This window comes from Vanderwaltozyma polyspora, genomic scaffold (genome assembly GCF_000150035.1).
Source record: "Vanderwaltozyma polyspora DSM 70294 KpolScaffold1041 genomic scaffold, whole genome shotgun sequence".
NCBI classification, from domain to species: Eukaryota; Fungi; Ascomycota; class Saccharomycetes; order Saccharomycetales; family Saccharomycetaceae; genus Vanderwaltozyma; species Vanderwaltozyma polyspora.
The window spans coordinates 27,804-45,623 of record NW_001834659.1 but is presented as its reverse complement, the minus strand read 5'-3'; the positions used below and the strand labels follow the sequence as shown (position 1 = coordinate 45,623).

Sequence of the window (17,820 nt, the reverse complement as noted above, 5' to 3'; positions counted from 1 at the left end):
GACGGAGAGAAGTTCATAAGAGAAGTCCAAAATCGATGAGTTAAGGGGCATCTCATATGTGGACAGAGAACAAAAAAATAAAAATAAAAATAAAAATAAAAATAAAAGATATGCTAAGGGGACCTGTTAAGCAACAGTATACCGCATAACATATCATAGCATAGTTGTTGTTGTTGTTGTTATTGTTATTGTTATTGTTTGTTGTGTGCTACTGCTGTTCACTGAGAATTTTGGGTTCTTTTTGATAATTTTATTTTTTCATTACAGCTGATAGATAGCTTTTATTTTTTTGTTTGTTGCATATACATGACTCTACTCCCAGGAACAGCTCTAAGGGATGTCATGTCGAATTGAATTGGAAACTTCAACTGCGAGAGGAACGCAAAATGTGCAAGCACTGCACTGCACTGCACTGCACTCACTGTAGGTGTCACAGATGAAGGAAACCACTTTATTTTATTTTGTTTTCGGTTTGTTTTGGTTTTCTCTTTTGGTTTACAGGTTCGGAATTAAGTGGCTCGGGCAGAATTGAAGGAGATATGGTGATGGTGATGTTCCAGCAGTGTCTCTCTGTGTGTCTCTCTGTTATGTTATGGTTTGTTATGCTACGTTACGTTATTGCGAATTTTGTGTAATGGGTTTTCATATTTTGTTTTTCATATTTTGTTTTTTGTTTTTTGTTTTTTCAAGTGCGGCTCTCCTCTGGTCTGACTAGGACGTTTTAGAGGATACTACCCGAATAGGTTAGGTGTATTATTTTTCTCCCTTTCCTTCTTTCCCTGTCAAGTGTCCCTTCGTTCTACCTCGATTATAGGGCAGCCTGCCCTTACCTGTTTGAACTAATAATAATAATAACAATATCCCAATATCCTAATATCCCAATATCCCAATATCCTAATAATACTAACAGTAATAACAAAATAATAACAATAAAACAAAATATACAAAATTTTTCATGTATGGATTAGGAAGAGTAAGAGGAAAATATGCAGTGCTAAAATGGATTATGCATGTAGGGGAAGCAGTAAGTATCACAAGTGAACTGAAATTTAATGTAAAGGCAAACAAGGAATAGTCGAATTAATTAATTAATTAATTAATTAATTCATTCATTGGTAATAGGGAAAGAAAATTTTTTTTCTTCCCTTGTTCTATGGGTATTATTCTATTCAATTTAGGAATTGGGAGGTTGAGTGATTTTATCAATTGATAACATTGACCCTCGATCATGATGAGATGGGGGTCGAATGTCATCCCAATTTTATCGTATATATAGGCATGGTATCTTCACAATTATCAATCACTTTCGATTCAATTCTTTCCAATTCCATTATATTATAATTTTATCTTACAATATAAAAATATACCATACAAACTAATACAGTTAATTAATACCCAACTAATAATAATACACTAATATCAAAATGGCTATGTCTAAAAGTATCCTACCTTTCAGTATCATCAGATTCTTCCAATTTGCTTCTGCAACTTTGGTCATGTCTCTAATCGCTTTCGCTACTAGAGATTTCCACCACCACAGTAACCCAAAAATCAACTTGGGTCTATCTGTCGGTGTCATTTCTGAATTCTATATGCTATGTGTTATGATCGGTACTTTGTTGTTCCCATCCTTGGTCTTTGCTGGTTTACTATTCATTTCTGAAGCCATCGTTATGTGTTTGTACATCTCTGGTTTCATCACCGTTGCCTACCAAGTTGGTAAGCACCACTGTAGAGACAGAGTTACTGACACTTACAACCCAAAATACGGTTCTTTGGCCGACTTCAACGAATACGGTGGTAGATACAATGAATTCACCAACAAGTACACTGACAAGAGCTTCGGTCGTGCTTGTAACTCTTTGAAGGCTGCTACTGCTTTTGCTGGTTTGAACACTGTTTTATTCATGGTTACCTGTACTTTGGTCGGTATTAACGTTATGAGACCAATCACTAACAAGTACGGTATGAGTGGTTTGTTCAAGACTGGTTCTTCCATGGGTACCAAGTTGCAACGTTTCACTGGTTTGACTTTGAGTGAACCAGTCGGTGACTCTTACGGTTACTCTGGTTCCGGTATGCAAGATGCTGAACAAGGTAACGCTTACTCTACCGCTGACTCTTCTAACAACAACTACCAAGAAAAACCAGCTGGTACCGAAGGTAACACTACTGCTTAAACAATCTTTAACTAATAACTAATTTTCCTTTTATTGATTTAACGCAGTAATATATTCAATTCAACTCAGCTAAAATGTTCAAGTGAATTTAATATTCTCTACCTTTTCCAATCCGCTCAAGTCTTCAAACTGTTACAAAACATCCTGGTGGTGAATTGAATGGTTTTTTAATAAGTCTGAGTTGGTAATTTACCTTTTAATAAGAGATAGAAATTCAATTTGATCGTTCTATGACAATCCTTTTCACTTAATCTTTTAATTTTAATTTTTAATATCTAATATTTTAAATATATTTAATTTTTAGTTTTATTTAATTGTTATTTAACCTAATAGTAATTAATAATATACAATAATAATTTTATAATCAATTTTTTTTCTCATTACAATTTTCTTAGTTACTAAATTTCGAAGACACATCAATTGAAGCCTTCTTAAGCTCAATTGACCATAATTGACTTCAATTGTCATTGATAAATTTAATTCAAAATAACAAGTTGATTCAAAAGTTTTACATTTCATGACCTCCCCCCTCCCCAATTGAGTTTGATTTAAAGATTATTTTTGTCGTTTCTAACAAACAATAATTTCATGTCATCAGGTTATGTGATAACATACTTTCCTTGAACCATCAGTCCACAGGGGAATGTGTGATTGATAAAATAAGCTAATGATCTTTCCCTATATTACCATTTCAAGATCAAAAATTTTATCAAGAGGTATCCAGTGGAAAGAGTACTGCCTGTTATATGACTAGTTGTTACTTTTTGACATTTATTTGAAACCAAATAATATCCTTTTCTTCTTTCCTGGTAACAATCATTAAGTTGCAGAAGACTCCAACATTTACATGTTCTAAATTTAACTATTTAACTCACCAAGTAACTAATGTAGTTTTAATGCAATTTGACCATGTCTCGACAACGTCAGTAGCGTACGTTTCCATCTCTGTCTTTCGTTAAGGGACATGTTGCCACAGACAAATGATCGTGTGCCAATAGGATGGCAACAATCTTGTTCGAGAACCTCTAAAAGTTGCATACTGATGATGTAGTAGAAAATAACACTAATCGATGGGCCAGTTTGATTTATATAAAGATAAACTTGGTCCACTCAATATTACAACTTCTGCAGATATCTTCTAACGATGTTTCGACTTGTTGAGGTGAATTTATAGCTTTCAAGTACAATCAGATGACTTGGGAAAGTAATCTTTTTACATTTATCATGCAATTGGATAAGTCGAAATTTAATTTGAATTGTACTGGTAAACTCGAAATTAGCTTAATAAAATCGAGAAAGATTAGATTAGATTATGTGTGTTGTATCGTATGTATTTAGTTTTTTTATTGGTTTAATCAAAATGACACAATTTGAATCAGATAACCAAAAAGCTTTGGTTGATAATCAGCATAAATTATCTTGTCATCCAATTTATCTTCTATATTCAAATGTAGTTTGGAGCAAAAAATAGTGCGAGAGTGAGTGAGTGAGTGTGTATGTGTAAGTGTATTTAAAAATATTACTACAGTTACATGCATTCTTATCGAGTAGTTGAATTATTTTAATCGTTTCTTGATTATTGTTTGATGGGAGTATACAAAGGCGATGGATGATGACATTTAATATGAGAGACCAGCACTGGGTTCCCATAATAAGAAGACAAATCACTTATACAAAGCCTTGTGAGGGGTAGGGGGGGGGGGTGATGGAGGGTAAATTTGATATTTGATACTTGATAAAAAGTGTACAACCACTACTATTTTAACTCATCTGACCGACCCACTGGGTGACAAAGGCAGAACGAAAATTACAATGACACTATTTAGATGACTACAAATATATTAAAAAAATAAATAAATTATCAATAAATAGTCAAAGTAACCATGTATACCTACTTGTCGATTGAACGATCACACTCTCTAGGATGACGTCGTGTAGAGATAAAGAAAAACGTAGTACTTAGAATAAAAGTACTGGATGAACTTGCTAAACCAAAAAAAACTAACAACAGAACAGACCATAATTAGTTGTAGATAATGAATTGATATGATTCATTCAACTAATATCAGAATACATGTTCTGTTCCTTATTGATTAGTATTCCTGTGATGACGCTGTTACTACTACTATTACAAATATACAAATACATATATATGTATCGAATATCACGTGATGTAATTACCCGGCATTTCACTACAAAAAATCAATATATGTATATTATGATATAACATGAGAACTCGATCAATTCTCATGTTAATTAAGTGAAACAAAAACAGATAGAAAGAGAAGATTTGCCCCACCTACCCCCCATCTTAATAGCCAAATAATATTACAAACATATATATATATATATGCCTACTGTACTACAAAAACCACACATCACTAACAACGACATACCTTTCTTCTTCACATCTCTCACCGAAACACCTTTTTGATCTCAGTTAGCAATCACCCGAAGACGCGCTACACCAAAATCGAATATTTTTTTAACATCAAAAAAAATTTAAAATTTGACAATACCAAACCAAACCAAACCAAATTTTAAATATTAAAAGCATCTATATATCAAATTTAAATACACTTTATTCTTTAATTTATAGATTCATAGACTGGCTTTTGGTTTGAAACTAGACTATTGATTGAAGAGCAGCTCTACGTATCTGTGTTTGTGTGGTTTTTTTCCCAGTTAGGTCGTGTTATTATAGCCTCTTCTACATCTTTTTTTATTTTTGGCTTTTCTGTTAACAATAATTTTTTTTTTTGGTTTGTCTTCTCTCCTCTGAAAATAGAATTTTTCTTTGATTAACAACAGAAGAAACATATATATACATATATATATTAGCAAAAAAAATATTATACTATATTAGTGGTAAATTGATTGATTTCGTATCGATAGGAAACTACTATTACTATTAAAAAGGATAAAACTAGCAAGCAACAACAACAACAAAAATGAACGGTGACGATTCTAGTTCTACTAATAAGTTTGTTCCTGAGTACAGACGTACTAATTTCAAGAATAAAGGTAGATTCTCTGCTGATGAATTACGTCGTCGTAGAGATACTCAACAGGTCGAGTTGAGAAAGGCTAAAAGAGATGAAGCCTTGGCAAAAAGAAGAAACTTTGCGGCCCCTGTAAATGGCCCAATGGCTGATTCCGACGATGAAGACGACGAAGGTTCTGTCGCTGATAAACAGTTTTATGAACAATTGCAATTAGAATTACCTGCTATGATACAGCAAATCCATTCAAATGATATGCAAGAACAATTGGCTGCAACTGTCAAGTTCAGACAAATCTTATCCAGAGAACACCATCCTCCGATCGAATTAGTTATTAAATCTGGCGTCGTCCCAACTTTAGTTAACTTCATGAATGAAAACCAACCTGAAATGTTACAACTGGAAGCTGCTTGGGCTTTAACCAATATCGCTTCAGGTTCTTCTTCTCAAACTAGAGTTGTTGTCGAAGCTGGTGCAGTTCCATTGTTCATCCAATTATTATACACTGGTTCAGTTGAAGTTCAAGAACAAGCCATCTGGGCTTTGGGTAATGTTGCAGGTGATTCTACCGATTATAGAGACCATGTCTTGCAAAGTGGAGCTATGGAACCAATTTTAGGTTTATTTAACACAAATAAAACTTCTTTGATCAGAACTGCCACTTGGACTTTATCAAACTTATGTAGGGGTAAGAAACCACAACCAGATTGGGATATCGTCTCAAAGGCCTTACCAACTTTAGCCAAATTAATTTATTCATTGGATACTGAAACTTTAATCGATGCATGTTGGGCTATTTCATACCTGTCAGACGGCCCACAAGAAGCCATTCAAGCTGTCATCGACGTTAGAATTCCAAAAAGATTAGTCGAATTGTTAAATCATCAATCTACATTAGTTCAAACCCCTGCATTAAGAGCAGTAGGTAACATTGTTACCGGTAATGATTTACAAACTCAAGTTGTTATCAACGCTGGTGTTTTGTCTGCATTAAGAAGTCTACTAAGTTCTCCAAAAGAATCAATCAAGAAAGAAGCATGTTGGACTATTTCAAATATTACTGCTGGTAACACTGAACAAATTCAAGCAGTTGTTGATTCCGATATCATCCCACAATTAATTAAATTATTGGCCGGTGCCGATTATAAAACAAAAAAAGAAGCATGTTGGGCAATTTCCAATGCTTCTTCTGGTGGTTTGAACAGACCAGAAATTATAAGATATTTAGTAAATCAAGGCTGTATAAAACCTTTATGTGATTTATTAGATATCGCTGATAACAAGATAATTGAGGTTACATTAGATGCTATAGAAAATATCTTAAAGATGGGTGAAAATGATAAAGAAATGCGTGGTTTGGCTATAAATGAAAACGCTGATTACATCGAAAAAGCTGGTGGTATGGAAAAGATTTTCAACTGTCAAAGAAACGAAAACGATAAGATTTATGAAAAAGCCTATGCTCTTATTGAAACATACTTTGGTGAAGAAGAAGAAGATAATCTGGATAAAGATATGGCTCCAAAGACTGCAGATAACACTTTCGCCTTTGGGTCAAATGTCAATCAAAATTTCAATTTCAACTAATCAATTTTTCAAGTACTCTTTAAAGGATATTTAAAGTAATATTACAACAGCTTTGGAGTTAATTTTTCATTTATTAATACCGACATCACAATCACAGAAATTTTATCCTAAGTTCTGTTTTGTTTAAATTTTGTTACTGCATATAAATATATTAAGTTTGTACAGAATTTAACTCATTTTTAAAAATCATTATTTGCTTATTATTTTGTGTAATTCAAATAACATTAATTTATCTTTATAATTTTAGACTTTTAGATAATATTAGCAACTTTATTTATTTCCATCTTATTATGTACCTTCTATAATTTGTTAAGATTAAATATATATAAAGTTAAACCGAGATGATTTTGAAAATAATCAACTATATAGATACATATATGCTTTCTACATGATAACTTAGTATGGGTCTATAGATGATCGTGAATTGATGAATGATAAACAGAGATGGTATACACTTTCTTCTACTGCTAATACGTTTAATGGTGCCAATTTGAATATAGTTTGGGATAAGGAGAATACATATTGGTCAAAATTGGCCTCCACATCATCTTATCCATATCCAAAACTGAATGATTCAAAATATTGCAATGAACTGGGGAATTTAAATAAGTTAGATATATGTCAGGACCTTTATTGGTCTGCAGATGGTACCTCATTGGTTGCCATCAATGATGATTACGGAATAAGACAATATTTAATCCCAGAATCTGAGAATTGTGATAATGAATCCATGTTAGTCCCTTTTACTAGAACATTCTCTCCAAGATCAATAATAGCAAGTGCATTATCTCCTACATATTCATTGTTTAATGAAAATCGATCAGGTAATATGTTATTGATTTCTGGTAGAGATGTACCGTTACAAAGTTACCAACTAGACACAGATTCTACATCATGCTCTAAGCCATCTATGACTTACAATACATTGAATGACAAAATTGAGAGGTATGATATTATATTTTCAATGATATTTATAAATAGTTCTCAATTTATAACAGGATCTGTGAATAACAAAATTTCACTTTATGATGTTCGAAGGAAGGAGCCAGTAGTATCTTTCGATAGGTTCAAAAGAGAGCAATCCTCATCAAAAAGAAAGTCAATTATATCCTGTTTTATTGATCGTGCTAATATAGATTGTAATAATAGATATCCTAACATTGTCTATTTTGGAACTTACGGAAGAGAAATGGGTGTCGTTGATAAGCGTATGGCTAGTCAAAGAAGGTTATTAAACTTTCAACATGGGAATGGGGTTTATCAAATATTACCGTCATTCAATGGTCATTTCCTATATATTTTGCATCGTTCTTCAAATACTATAGATATAGTGGATGTTCGAAAAGACAACAAAGTTATAAACCAATTAAGGATTCCCTATAAAATTGGAACCCAGAAAATGAAGGGGACCTTATCAGAGACCAACGGATTAATGCTAGGTACTGATTATGGATCAGTTATAAATTGGCAAAGTGATATGATCGAGTTTGGAGGTCTTGCGTCTGATGGTTCGATTGTTAAAGACTATCAACAATCAGTAAGTGAATGTCTAACTTCTTTTACAGGTTCTAGAATTAATATTGTCCAACAATGCCCTCAAGGAAATGAATATTTTGCCATATCTTATTCTCCAGATAAGTTTTCTGATTCAGATAAAACTTCCGCTGTCAAATCAGGAATATCTCTGCTTAGAGCCTCTATAGACTGAATGTATCCTTATAAAATCTTAAATTCTTATATTTTATTAATTTGTAATTCAATACCCTGTTCTTATTATATTCATAAAATTTTTCAATAGCATTATTCTGAAGTAATTCAGGTTCATCAATAACTGGAGGTGTTTGTCGTGACTCCTGATTTTCTTCATGTCTAGACAAAATATCTCTTAAGGAAGTCATTAATGAAGAACTGTTATCGGCTACATTAATATTTGAAGATGAATACATACTGTTGTGAGCAGGTAATAAGTCATTAATTGGCTGTAAACTACTTGTTATGCTATCATCATCATCTAAAACTTGATTGGTCATGTCGATGTCACTGTCATTCTTTGTAGATGCGATGCTTCCAACAGAACTTGTGCTTTGAGGGTTGAATAAACTACCAAGCTGTACTTCATATCTCGGTTTTTTCTCCACTACATCTGATCTATTGATATCTTTTAATTCTATACGTTTGTTATTATTCTTTTGAGTCATTTCGTTAAATGTGGAACTTTGTTTAAGAGTATCCATTAACCTCGATAACAGAATGGCGTCTGTATTTTCATCTATTTTAGGATGCTCCAAATATAACTTCTTGGAATGTATGTTGGCATCGAGGTCTGACTGAAAAATCGAGATAGGCAATTGATAATATTCTGTAGTTTGTTCCTGGTTATTTTCTGCAGTTATAGTTCTAAAAGCTCCAATCGCAAGCTGTTTATCTTGAATACTTTTACAATGATCTATTACAATAGCCACATAAGGGTCTTGGAAATCTTGATTAAGTTTCTGAGTTTGAATATCTATATTGCTTAGCCAACAATCATAACCTGGATGTGAATGATACCAACCCACAATATGCTGTATATCATTTTTTACTGCAGTTTCATCAAATGTTTCATTCATATACTGTACCATATATTCGTATGATTCCATTTGTGCATTTACTCTAGTTTCTGTCCCTTCTACTGGTAGCTCGTAAGTATCATAAATTACAATTTGGTTGTAAAGAATAGTTCCTACCAGCATCCCCATTATCTCTATGCTGCCACCATGACAAGCATGATCGAATATTTTAATAGCTGCTAGTCTTGAAAGTAACACTTCTTTGAAGTATTTGGAAGGATATTTATTGCCTTCGACATTTGTGGAATTTATTCTTGAATTGATACTTTCATTAATAATGGAATTAAATGAAAGTTTATCAACCCCATTTTCTGTAATATTTTGACTGCCACTGACAGCTCTTTTACCACTCTTTAATTCATTCTGTTTTTCATTTTCTTCAATATATGATTTCAACGAGGATACTGATTCATATTGAAGTTTCATAGTTTGTTTTGACTCTTATTTTACGAACTACCTTGTTACCAACTGAAACATATATTGCTCTTATAAGAAAGTATAGATGATTTGCAGCCTCTTTATTTAGTTTGTCAACTATTTTACTTTTCCTTTATTCTTTTTAACATTTAAAAGTAGACTTAGTATGAATGTTTCTGACTGCTTCTTTTAAGCATCTCGGCCTTTAGCTACTAAAAGCTATTTACTAAGGGACCCTAAATCATTTTCTGATCTAAGCCAATTCAGTCATAGAAGAAGGATAATAAAATATTCTTATGAATTCGGTATAACATGATATTTACATTACAGTCGTTAAAAATTTACATAAAATAGAGTTTATTAACTATTTACTTTTAGGATGAAATCATGAGAATCAAAAGTAACAAAAATCATACAGTCCAGTCAATGGCAAATATGAAAGAGGTCATGGATATTATGTTAATAAAAAAAATAAAAATCACAACAAAAACAAAGTTATATTAAAATAAAATGCTTCATAAGGTATCATAATCATTATGAGGAAGCATACGCCTCTCTCTTAAGGTCACCAATATATTCTAAGAATTTACCAATATCGACGTCAATACCAAATTTGTAAACAAAAGAACTTGACAAATAACTTGAAATCAAAGCTTTCAAGTATGGTACTGGAATATTCTCTAAAATATTTTCTGGACCGGCAATATCGATCAAAAGCTTTGGAATAATCTTATTCAACAATAAGTAATCACGTAAAACTAAATCATTATTCCATAATTCGTTAGAATCAATTAAGTCATCATTCAACTTATTGATTGTTTGGGATAAAGTAATTGATAATTTTGTAGTTGGAGAGTTCGTGGAATTTCTCAAGTTCCATAATTGGTGGAATTCCAACTCAGCATTTTCCATAATTCTCTTTTGAACTTCAACAACATAATCCTTATATAATTGAGTTCTGTCAGTACTATGACCAATAAATTTATTGACAAAATCGTTATCATTCAATGATAAGGAAGCCAAAACTTCTAAAGATGAAGACGTAACACCACCCTTATTAACAGACATATCCTTGAACAAAATACAACCATGTTTCTCTAATGCGACACTTGCCGATTTGGCTATAAACAAATTAGCACCTTCAACAATATAAGGAATCTTGGATTTATTAGTTCTTTCATCAATAAATGATGATAGATTATTCAAATTGATAGAACTTGGTCTACCACCACATGGGACAAACAAGTCAACGCGATTAACAAATTTGAATACTTCAGTATGGAAAGTATTTCTAAAAGTAGTACCATTTGCAACAATTGTACCATTTGGCAACATTACGTCCATATCATCAATTGTTACCAAGAAACCTAATTCACTTAGTTTAGCTTTATCATAGTTGGAAACCATTTTTCTCTCATGAGCTAATTTCACTAATTCCAACTTATCTAAACCATTTGGATCACACAAAACCCCAGATCCGTCTAGAAGACCTACATAAACTTCGTTAGGTGTGGATAACAAAATTTCATTCGAACCCAAATCACCATCTGGACCACCAGTTTGAAATTTAAATATCTTTTTGTCAGTTAATTCCAAAGTTTTATAAATTTCGTTAACATAAGCACGAACACCTAATGAAGTCATACCATATTCATCATGAGGAATACCACCTAACTTTGGTGATTTACCGGTCAAGAAAGACTTCCACCATGGACAACCTCTCTTTCTTGCGTGCTCAGTGGCCCAATTGACGAAGCCTGCGGAACCTTCATCAGGACCAAAGAATAAGATTTCCTCATGACCTAACAAATCAATGTACTTTTCTTTCAATGGATCTTTAATTAAGATATCAATCATTGCATCGACATATTGACTAAAAGCAATAAAAGTATGGTCTTGAGTAGTCAAACCATGATTCAATAAGATGACACCTTTTGAACCACCTTCGGGGATATCCTTATTTTTACGTTGTTGAGTTGATGCTAATTGATAATTTTCATCAATAATACTTCTCGAGTTAACTTCATATGCATCTAATGTTCTTGAAACAACAATTCTGATACCGCCACGAGCAATTTCTCTAAATCTTATATGGAAGGCAGTAAATGTGTTACCAATGACATAAAAGATACCAAATGGAGTTTCCGGATATTCAGACTTTGGCATGATTAATTCTGGGTTTAATCTAAAAGAAATAGCAACTTTTCTTGTCACAAAGAAGTTTGTCTTTAATATAGATTTATTGAATAGGTTTAATGTTTTCAATATCAATAAAGCAGGAGAATCATTTGGAATGAATTTGTTCAAATATGATTCAAATTCTTGATCATTTGCAAATGGTTCTAATTTTGAGAATCTTTGATAAGATAAAGTATTTTCTAATTTTTTGGCATTGTCTTGATAATGATGTAATTCTGCAAAATTCTTGTATAATTTTGAGACAATTTTATGATATTTTTCTAAATTTGCTATGATCATCTGTTTTGTAAACGTTTCAGATCTCAATTTTTTCTTTAGGTTGTCAACAATCTCTAATAATAGAGTATTTGATTCATTTAGATTTAGTTGAGAAATCAAAGCTTGATAATTCGCACCTAGTCTGTTAATGAAGTGGTTAATAAAGATAGAACCAACATGAGCATATACAGCTTCTTGAGGGGAGAATTGACGATCTTCATAAACTCTTCTGAAAGAATTGTCTGGGATTGCATACAATAGGGAAGCTTCTTTTTCAATCTGTCTAATTGACAATTCTAAATCATTTGGTAAAATGTCATCAGATTGCAAAGTTTTATTTAAATATATCGAAAATATAATGATATCATCATTAATACTATCAGATTGTTTAAAGGATTCCAAATAAAATTTCGAAGGGTTCAATTTGTAATAATGGAAAAGAGAAGTTAAGGCAGAATAATATTTTTTTGTCGTAAATCTTTTGAATGCTACCAACAATCTAATTTCATCATTATTTTCAATAGAATGGACAGTCTTGATTATTGGACCTTCTCTTTCTTGAACTAATTTAATTAGAAGACCATATAGCCTCTTGTTTTCGGGAGAGGTAACTTGCAACATGATTTTATCACTAATACCATCTATTTCACCATTCAACAGTTTAGCAGGAGGGATTTGCTTTGAGATATTATCATCGAATACAGATTCGTAAATAAAGGATAATTTCAAACCACTCTCTTGAGTCCAATAGGAAACACATCTTGAACTTTTTCTTGATTTGTTATCTAGGAATAGATCGTCGATTACAGAATCCAATTGATAAGGAGAACTGCAATCTAAAAAGTGTTCATTGTTGATGCTATCTCTTTCAAAATCTGCAGCTAATGAAGCACTGGAAGATGATGATAATCTAGTTGGGCAAATATTATTAGTTTCGATCAAAATTGCATGATTATTTGTGATAATTTTATTTCTAATATTGAAACTTTGAGGATGTGAATGAGGTAATTTCACATTACCATGAGGAGGTTCTGCTTCTTGGACGATTTCATCATTAATTAAAGTTGAATCGATTTGATTGCTTGCGTTGGCATTGTTATTAACGTTATTGAAACCGGTATTAAGTTGTAATTGAGAAAACTTTGATTTTGCAAAAGCGTCTAATTTTGAAGCGTATAAGGAATTAATGATGTTTGCCAAGACATCAGGCGATTCTTTTGAGAAGAATAAATCATCGATACCCAATGAATTGTAAAACCAATCAACTTCTTGTTCGATTAAATCATCTGGAATGAAGCCTTGTTGATCTAACAAGTCAATTATCTGTTCACGTTGTAGATCTTTGCCTGGAAAATCAAACACGTGATAATCTGACATTGAAGAAATTGATAATGCGGAAATATCAGGAGGTGCATTGCTTGGAGTCGAAATGGAAGCTGTATTTGGAGTAGAGCCTTGTTTTAAAGGCTTATTATTGACTAACAACATATTTTTTTTTCTAGTATTATTATTATTATGGATATTATGGATATTTTATTTTGGTAATTGTTTAATAAATTCTTTTGAATAATATGGTTGAACTTTTGGATTTGTTTATAGTATGATGCAAATATAAGTAAATATGTATTATTATTGTTATTATTATTATTATTATTATTATTTTTATCTTTTGAAGGAAAACAGTATTAGGATAAGTGTTAACAATAGAAAATTCTTTTTTGTTTGAAATATTTTTATTATAAATGAATCTGAGTATTGTATAGGGGAGCGTCTGAAAATGAAAATGAGGGGGGAAAAAATACTGAATAAAATGGGAAGCTCACTTATCAATAAAAAAAAAAGAATAATATTGTGGGTGTTTAAATATTAATTTAATTTTACTTTTTAATTTTTATTTCTTATTAGTTTGTAATTAACAATAATGCATATATGGATATATAACTTTTCGAAAGTTGATAAGATACCAAAAATGACAACAAAGCCAAACGAAATAAATAGAACGAAGTAGAAAAAAACAACAACAGTTAAACCCAGCAAAGGTGTAGTACAATATGCTGGAATATGTGCTTGTGTATATATATATTACTAAATTCTTCTTCCTTTTTTAAATTTTTGAATGATCAAAAATGTGAGTGCTAACCAAATGGCAGTCGTTAGTAGGCAGCAGGAGGAGGAAACAGCTCTAAGTGGGCAAAAAACCAAACTATCAAGTATATACGTAATTTGTAGTTGTAAATGTGATGACCCTTTTTCCGGGGAGGGGGCGATCGGAACTATAGCTAGAGAGTCGTGACTATGCGGGGTGTTTGGATGCGCCACGAGGATAAATCAATTCCGTCTCGTATATCCAGACAGCAACGTACGGTATAGAATGGTATGGTATGGTATCCCTTAAAAAGTATATAAGTGAAAAACAAAGGGCAAACAAACACAAAATATCAGATGAAAGAAGAAGAAACGGCAATATTCCTCCGGTGTTTGTAATTGCTCTTGTTGCAGTTGCAGTTGCTGATATGTTCTAGTTGAACAATTTAGGCTGTCGGTATGTATTTGTGTACGTATGAGATGAGTGTCTTAAGCCAGCACGCAGATTACTTATCAATAGTTGAAGAAGTGCTGTATACTAGCTGAACTACAAAAATTAAAAAATAAAAAAGAAAACAAAGTGACTTGAAAGAAAGTAGTGACTGAACAGACAATTGTAAATGTGTACTTGTTCGTGTTCTTGCTCTTGTACAATATTGTATGACTTATTTATTTATTATGTTCTTTTTCTTTTTTTTTTAATTGTGATCCAAAAAGGTCCAATATGAGAGAAATCCGATTCGAAACTGATGATGGGGCTTTTTGGTTGACGTTTATATATGTTTCGAAACAGTAAACAAAACAGACAGAGAGATCTCCTCATTTTCAGTTTGGCAGTAACAGATTCGGTGGTCCTTTACTAATATCAACATAGATGCAATTGTAACTGTAATTGTAATTGTAATTGTAATAGTAAATGTAGAAAATAGATACAGATACAGTTTTTGTGTCAGTTGTTTTGCAGTTCCAAGTTTTACAATTTTACGTTATGGCTGAGTGGCTATTGGAAATGTGGTTTATCACATAAGCCAGCTATACATTGACTGATTTGGTTATAGGGTGTGCTGTGTCTGTATTGTTATTGTCTTTCCCCCGATTTTCTCCTCTTTGTTGCTTTGTGATTTCGAATTAGAATAAGAATTAGAATAAGAAGTTCAACAATTTCGGTTCTGGTGTTGCCAGTTGCCAGTTACTCCAACTTGCTGTTGTCATTGTTATCAAGTGACCGGACTTCTGTCCAGTTACCCACTTCGGCTGGCTGTCCTATAATAAAACCAAGAAAAAGAAGGTAAACCATACATACGGCTTTTATTTTCCCCTTCGTTTTCGCTAAACTGGGTAAACTTTCGAAAATATTATCTCTAAACTACGGTTGAATCACCATTCACATCAAAGTTGAATCATTGAAAACTACTGACAGAGATATTATAGATCGACCACCCACTGGTAAAACAACACCAATAGTCATTCGTTACCCAATACTTTAAATTTCATTTTATTCTGTTCTAAAAATTCCATTCAAATGACAACGACAATGAAAAGGGAAAAGGCCGAACAAAAAGATAAAAAGGGATATCAAAAAGAAAGTACTTATTCCATCCCGGGGATCTCTTCCCTCTTCCCTCTTCCCTCTTCCCACTTGCTCTTATTACACACCGTCCCATTTCCCTTTCACCCCTCGAACTTTCTCGCACAGAAAGTACCTTTTAAGTTTCATTGGTTCTATTTCCTATTCGGTAACGAATCACGCGTTAACAGTAATGACGCTCTGCCTTCTCACCTCCCGTCCTGTCCTGTCCTGTCCCCCCCCCCCCTACTTTCTCCTCATCCCGTTCCAAGAAAAACGAGCAGCAAGAAATCAACAATCATCATCATTTTTTAATTAATCATTCCATTCCATTGTATCGCTCTTTGTTTTCCGCTTGGACATATTCCACCAAACTATGTCATATCATACACTAATAAATGGATAGATAAAAATTCGTTGGCTGTCTTTCAAACCTCTCTTAACTCGTTTCGTCAACATAAATTTAACTTTATTGCTATCTTACCTCTATTTAGTACTATAAACGGACCTTTCCGAATTAATTAATTTTCATTAATCCATTAATCTAAAATCAAGATTTGGAAAGATCGAAAAGGTTTATCCAAATACAGTCATGTCATATCATTTTCAAATTGCAAAATATCACTCTCTTCATCCTCATCGTAGTCTTAATAGCAGTCATCATGTTTTGTTTTTTCTCCATTTCGCCATATGTGATTTATCTGATGACACCTGCGTATGGTGGTGATGAGGATACATAATAGGACTATCGTCAATTCCTCTAGAACTACACATTTCAATCTCTTGCAACCATTCATCCTCTTCCAAAAGCTCATTGATGCCAATTCGTTCACTTGGAGCCAACCGACACATTCGATCTATAGTACCTCTTGCTTCGGCGGGTATTTGCTGTAGTAAGAATTCAGGCCCCACAATATTTGAACCTTCTTCTGTCTTGCCACTGCCGTTAGTATGTTTCCTTGGTTTGGATCGTTTGTGGGAACAGGATTGTTTGCGACATGTTAATAGTTGCTTCAATGATCTACTACCGCGGCCTTGGCAAAATAATTGAAATGATTCATCATTTAAATGAGGTCCCTTCCATGGAAACCTCCTCGTATACATACATACAAATAATATCGATAATGACCAAATATCAACAGCTCTTGGATCATACTTGTTAAACATATACACCTCAGGAGGTATATACGGATCACTTCCAACTATTCCAGTACTCATTATGATAGATTTTGTAGTTTGTGGTGGAGGGTCTCTGTATATCATTGCGACTCCAAAATCTATTATTTTGACCGTGCCATTTTTGGTAATGACACAATTGTCGAGTTTCAAATCTCGATGGGCTATACCAATTCCATGCAAGTATTGGACTCCGTGTAATATCTGTTTAAAACAGCATTTAATCTCTTTGTATGTCATCATTTGCGATACCACTATAGAAAATAAATCATATTCACAATATTCTTGGATTTGGATCATTTGATTATGTGATCGATCATATACGATATGGAGTGTATTGATGACGTTTTGATGATTTAATGTGCTGCTAATGCAATATTCATTGGTTATCTTTTTAAAATATTCTTTATGGTTTTCATCAGAACTTTTATGACGAAATATTTTAGCCGCAAATATTCTATCATCTGTCTTGCGCCGAACTATTTTAACACTTCCTCCTGAACCTTTACCCAATGTTTCTTTTAATTCATCGTATAGCTCACTCTTCGACTTAAAATATTCATATCTTTGGTTCGTATTATTTTTAACCAAGTTTTTCAACAGTGTTAATCCCATACTTTTTGTCTTGCTCTTAACATTGGATAAGATGAATCTTGTCGCAATTGGTTTTATATCATGATTTACTCTATTTTCATTACCTATTGGCTCATCTGGTAAACAAAAAGGTGTTTCTATCATCT

At 32.7% G+C, this 17,820-nt stretch overlaps 6 protein-coding genes across 6 annotated transcripts; 3 read left to right on the top strand and 3 right to left on the bottom strand.

Annotated features, from left to right (window-relative positions):
• Window positions 1–1,424: 1,424 nt before the first annotated feature.
• Window positions 1,425–2,180, top strand: Kpol_1041p14 (uncharacterized protein; the record flags this gene model as incomplete). Its single annotated transcript, XM_001644764.1, has 1 exon — window positions 1,425–2,180. One exon carries the CDS (start codon window positions 1,425–1,427, stop codon window positions 2,178–2,180), a length of 756 nt encoding a protein of 251 aa, XP_001644814.1.
• Window positions 2,181–5,131: 2,951 nt separating this feature from the next.
• Window positions 5,132–6,769, top strand: SRP1 (karyopherin alpha; the record flags this gene model as incomplete). Its single annotated transcript, XM_001644763.1, has 1 exon — window positions 5,132–6,769. One exon carries the CDS (start codon window positions 5,132–5,134, stop codon window positions 6,767–6,769), a length of 1,638 nt encoding a protein of 545 aa, XP_001644813.1.
• Window positions 6,770–7,196: 427 nt separating this feature from the next.
• Window positions 7,197–8,477, top strand: SWT21 (Swt21p; the record flags this gene model as incomplete). Its single annotated transcript, XM_001644762.1, has 1 exon — window positions 7,197–8,477. The coding sequence occupies one exon, from the start codon at window positions 7,197–7,199 to the stop codon at window positions 8,475–8,477; it is 1,281 nt and encodes a 426-aa protein (XP_001644812.1).
• Window positions 8,467–9,804, bottom strand: RRI1 (COP9 signalosome catalytic subunit RRI1; the record flags this gene model as incomplete). Its single annotated transcript, XM_001644761.1, has 1 exon — window positions 8,467–9,804. One exon carries the CDS (start codon window positions 9,802–9,804, stop codon window positions 8,467–8,469), a length of 1,338 nt encoding a protein of 445 aa, XP_001644811.1.
• A 525-nt stretch (window positions 9,805–10,329) lies between these two features.
• Window positions 10,330–13,740, bottom strand: GDH2 (glutamate dehydrogenase (NAD(+)); the record flags this gene model as incomplete). The annotated part of the gene is made up of 1 exon (XM_001644760.1): window positions 10,330–13,740. The coding sequence occupies one exon, from the start codon at window positions 13,738–13,740 to the stop codon at window positions 10,330–10,332; it is 3,411 nt and encodes a 1,136-aa protein (XP_001644810.1).
• Window positions 13,741–16,564: 2,824 nt separating this feature from the next.
• Kpol_1041p9 (uncharacterized protein) lies at window positions 16,565–17,818 on the bottom strand (the record flags this gene model as incomplete). Its single annotated transcript, XM_001644759.1, has 1 exon — window positions 16,565–17,818. One exon carries the CDS (start codon window positions 17,816–17,818, stop codon window positions 16,565–16,567), a length of 1,254 nt encoding a protein of 417 aa, XP_001644809.1.
• Window positions 17,819–17,820: the final 2 nt, after the last annotated feature.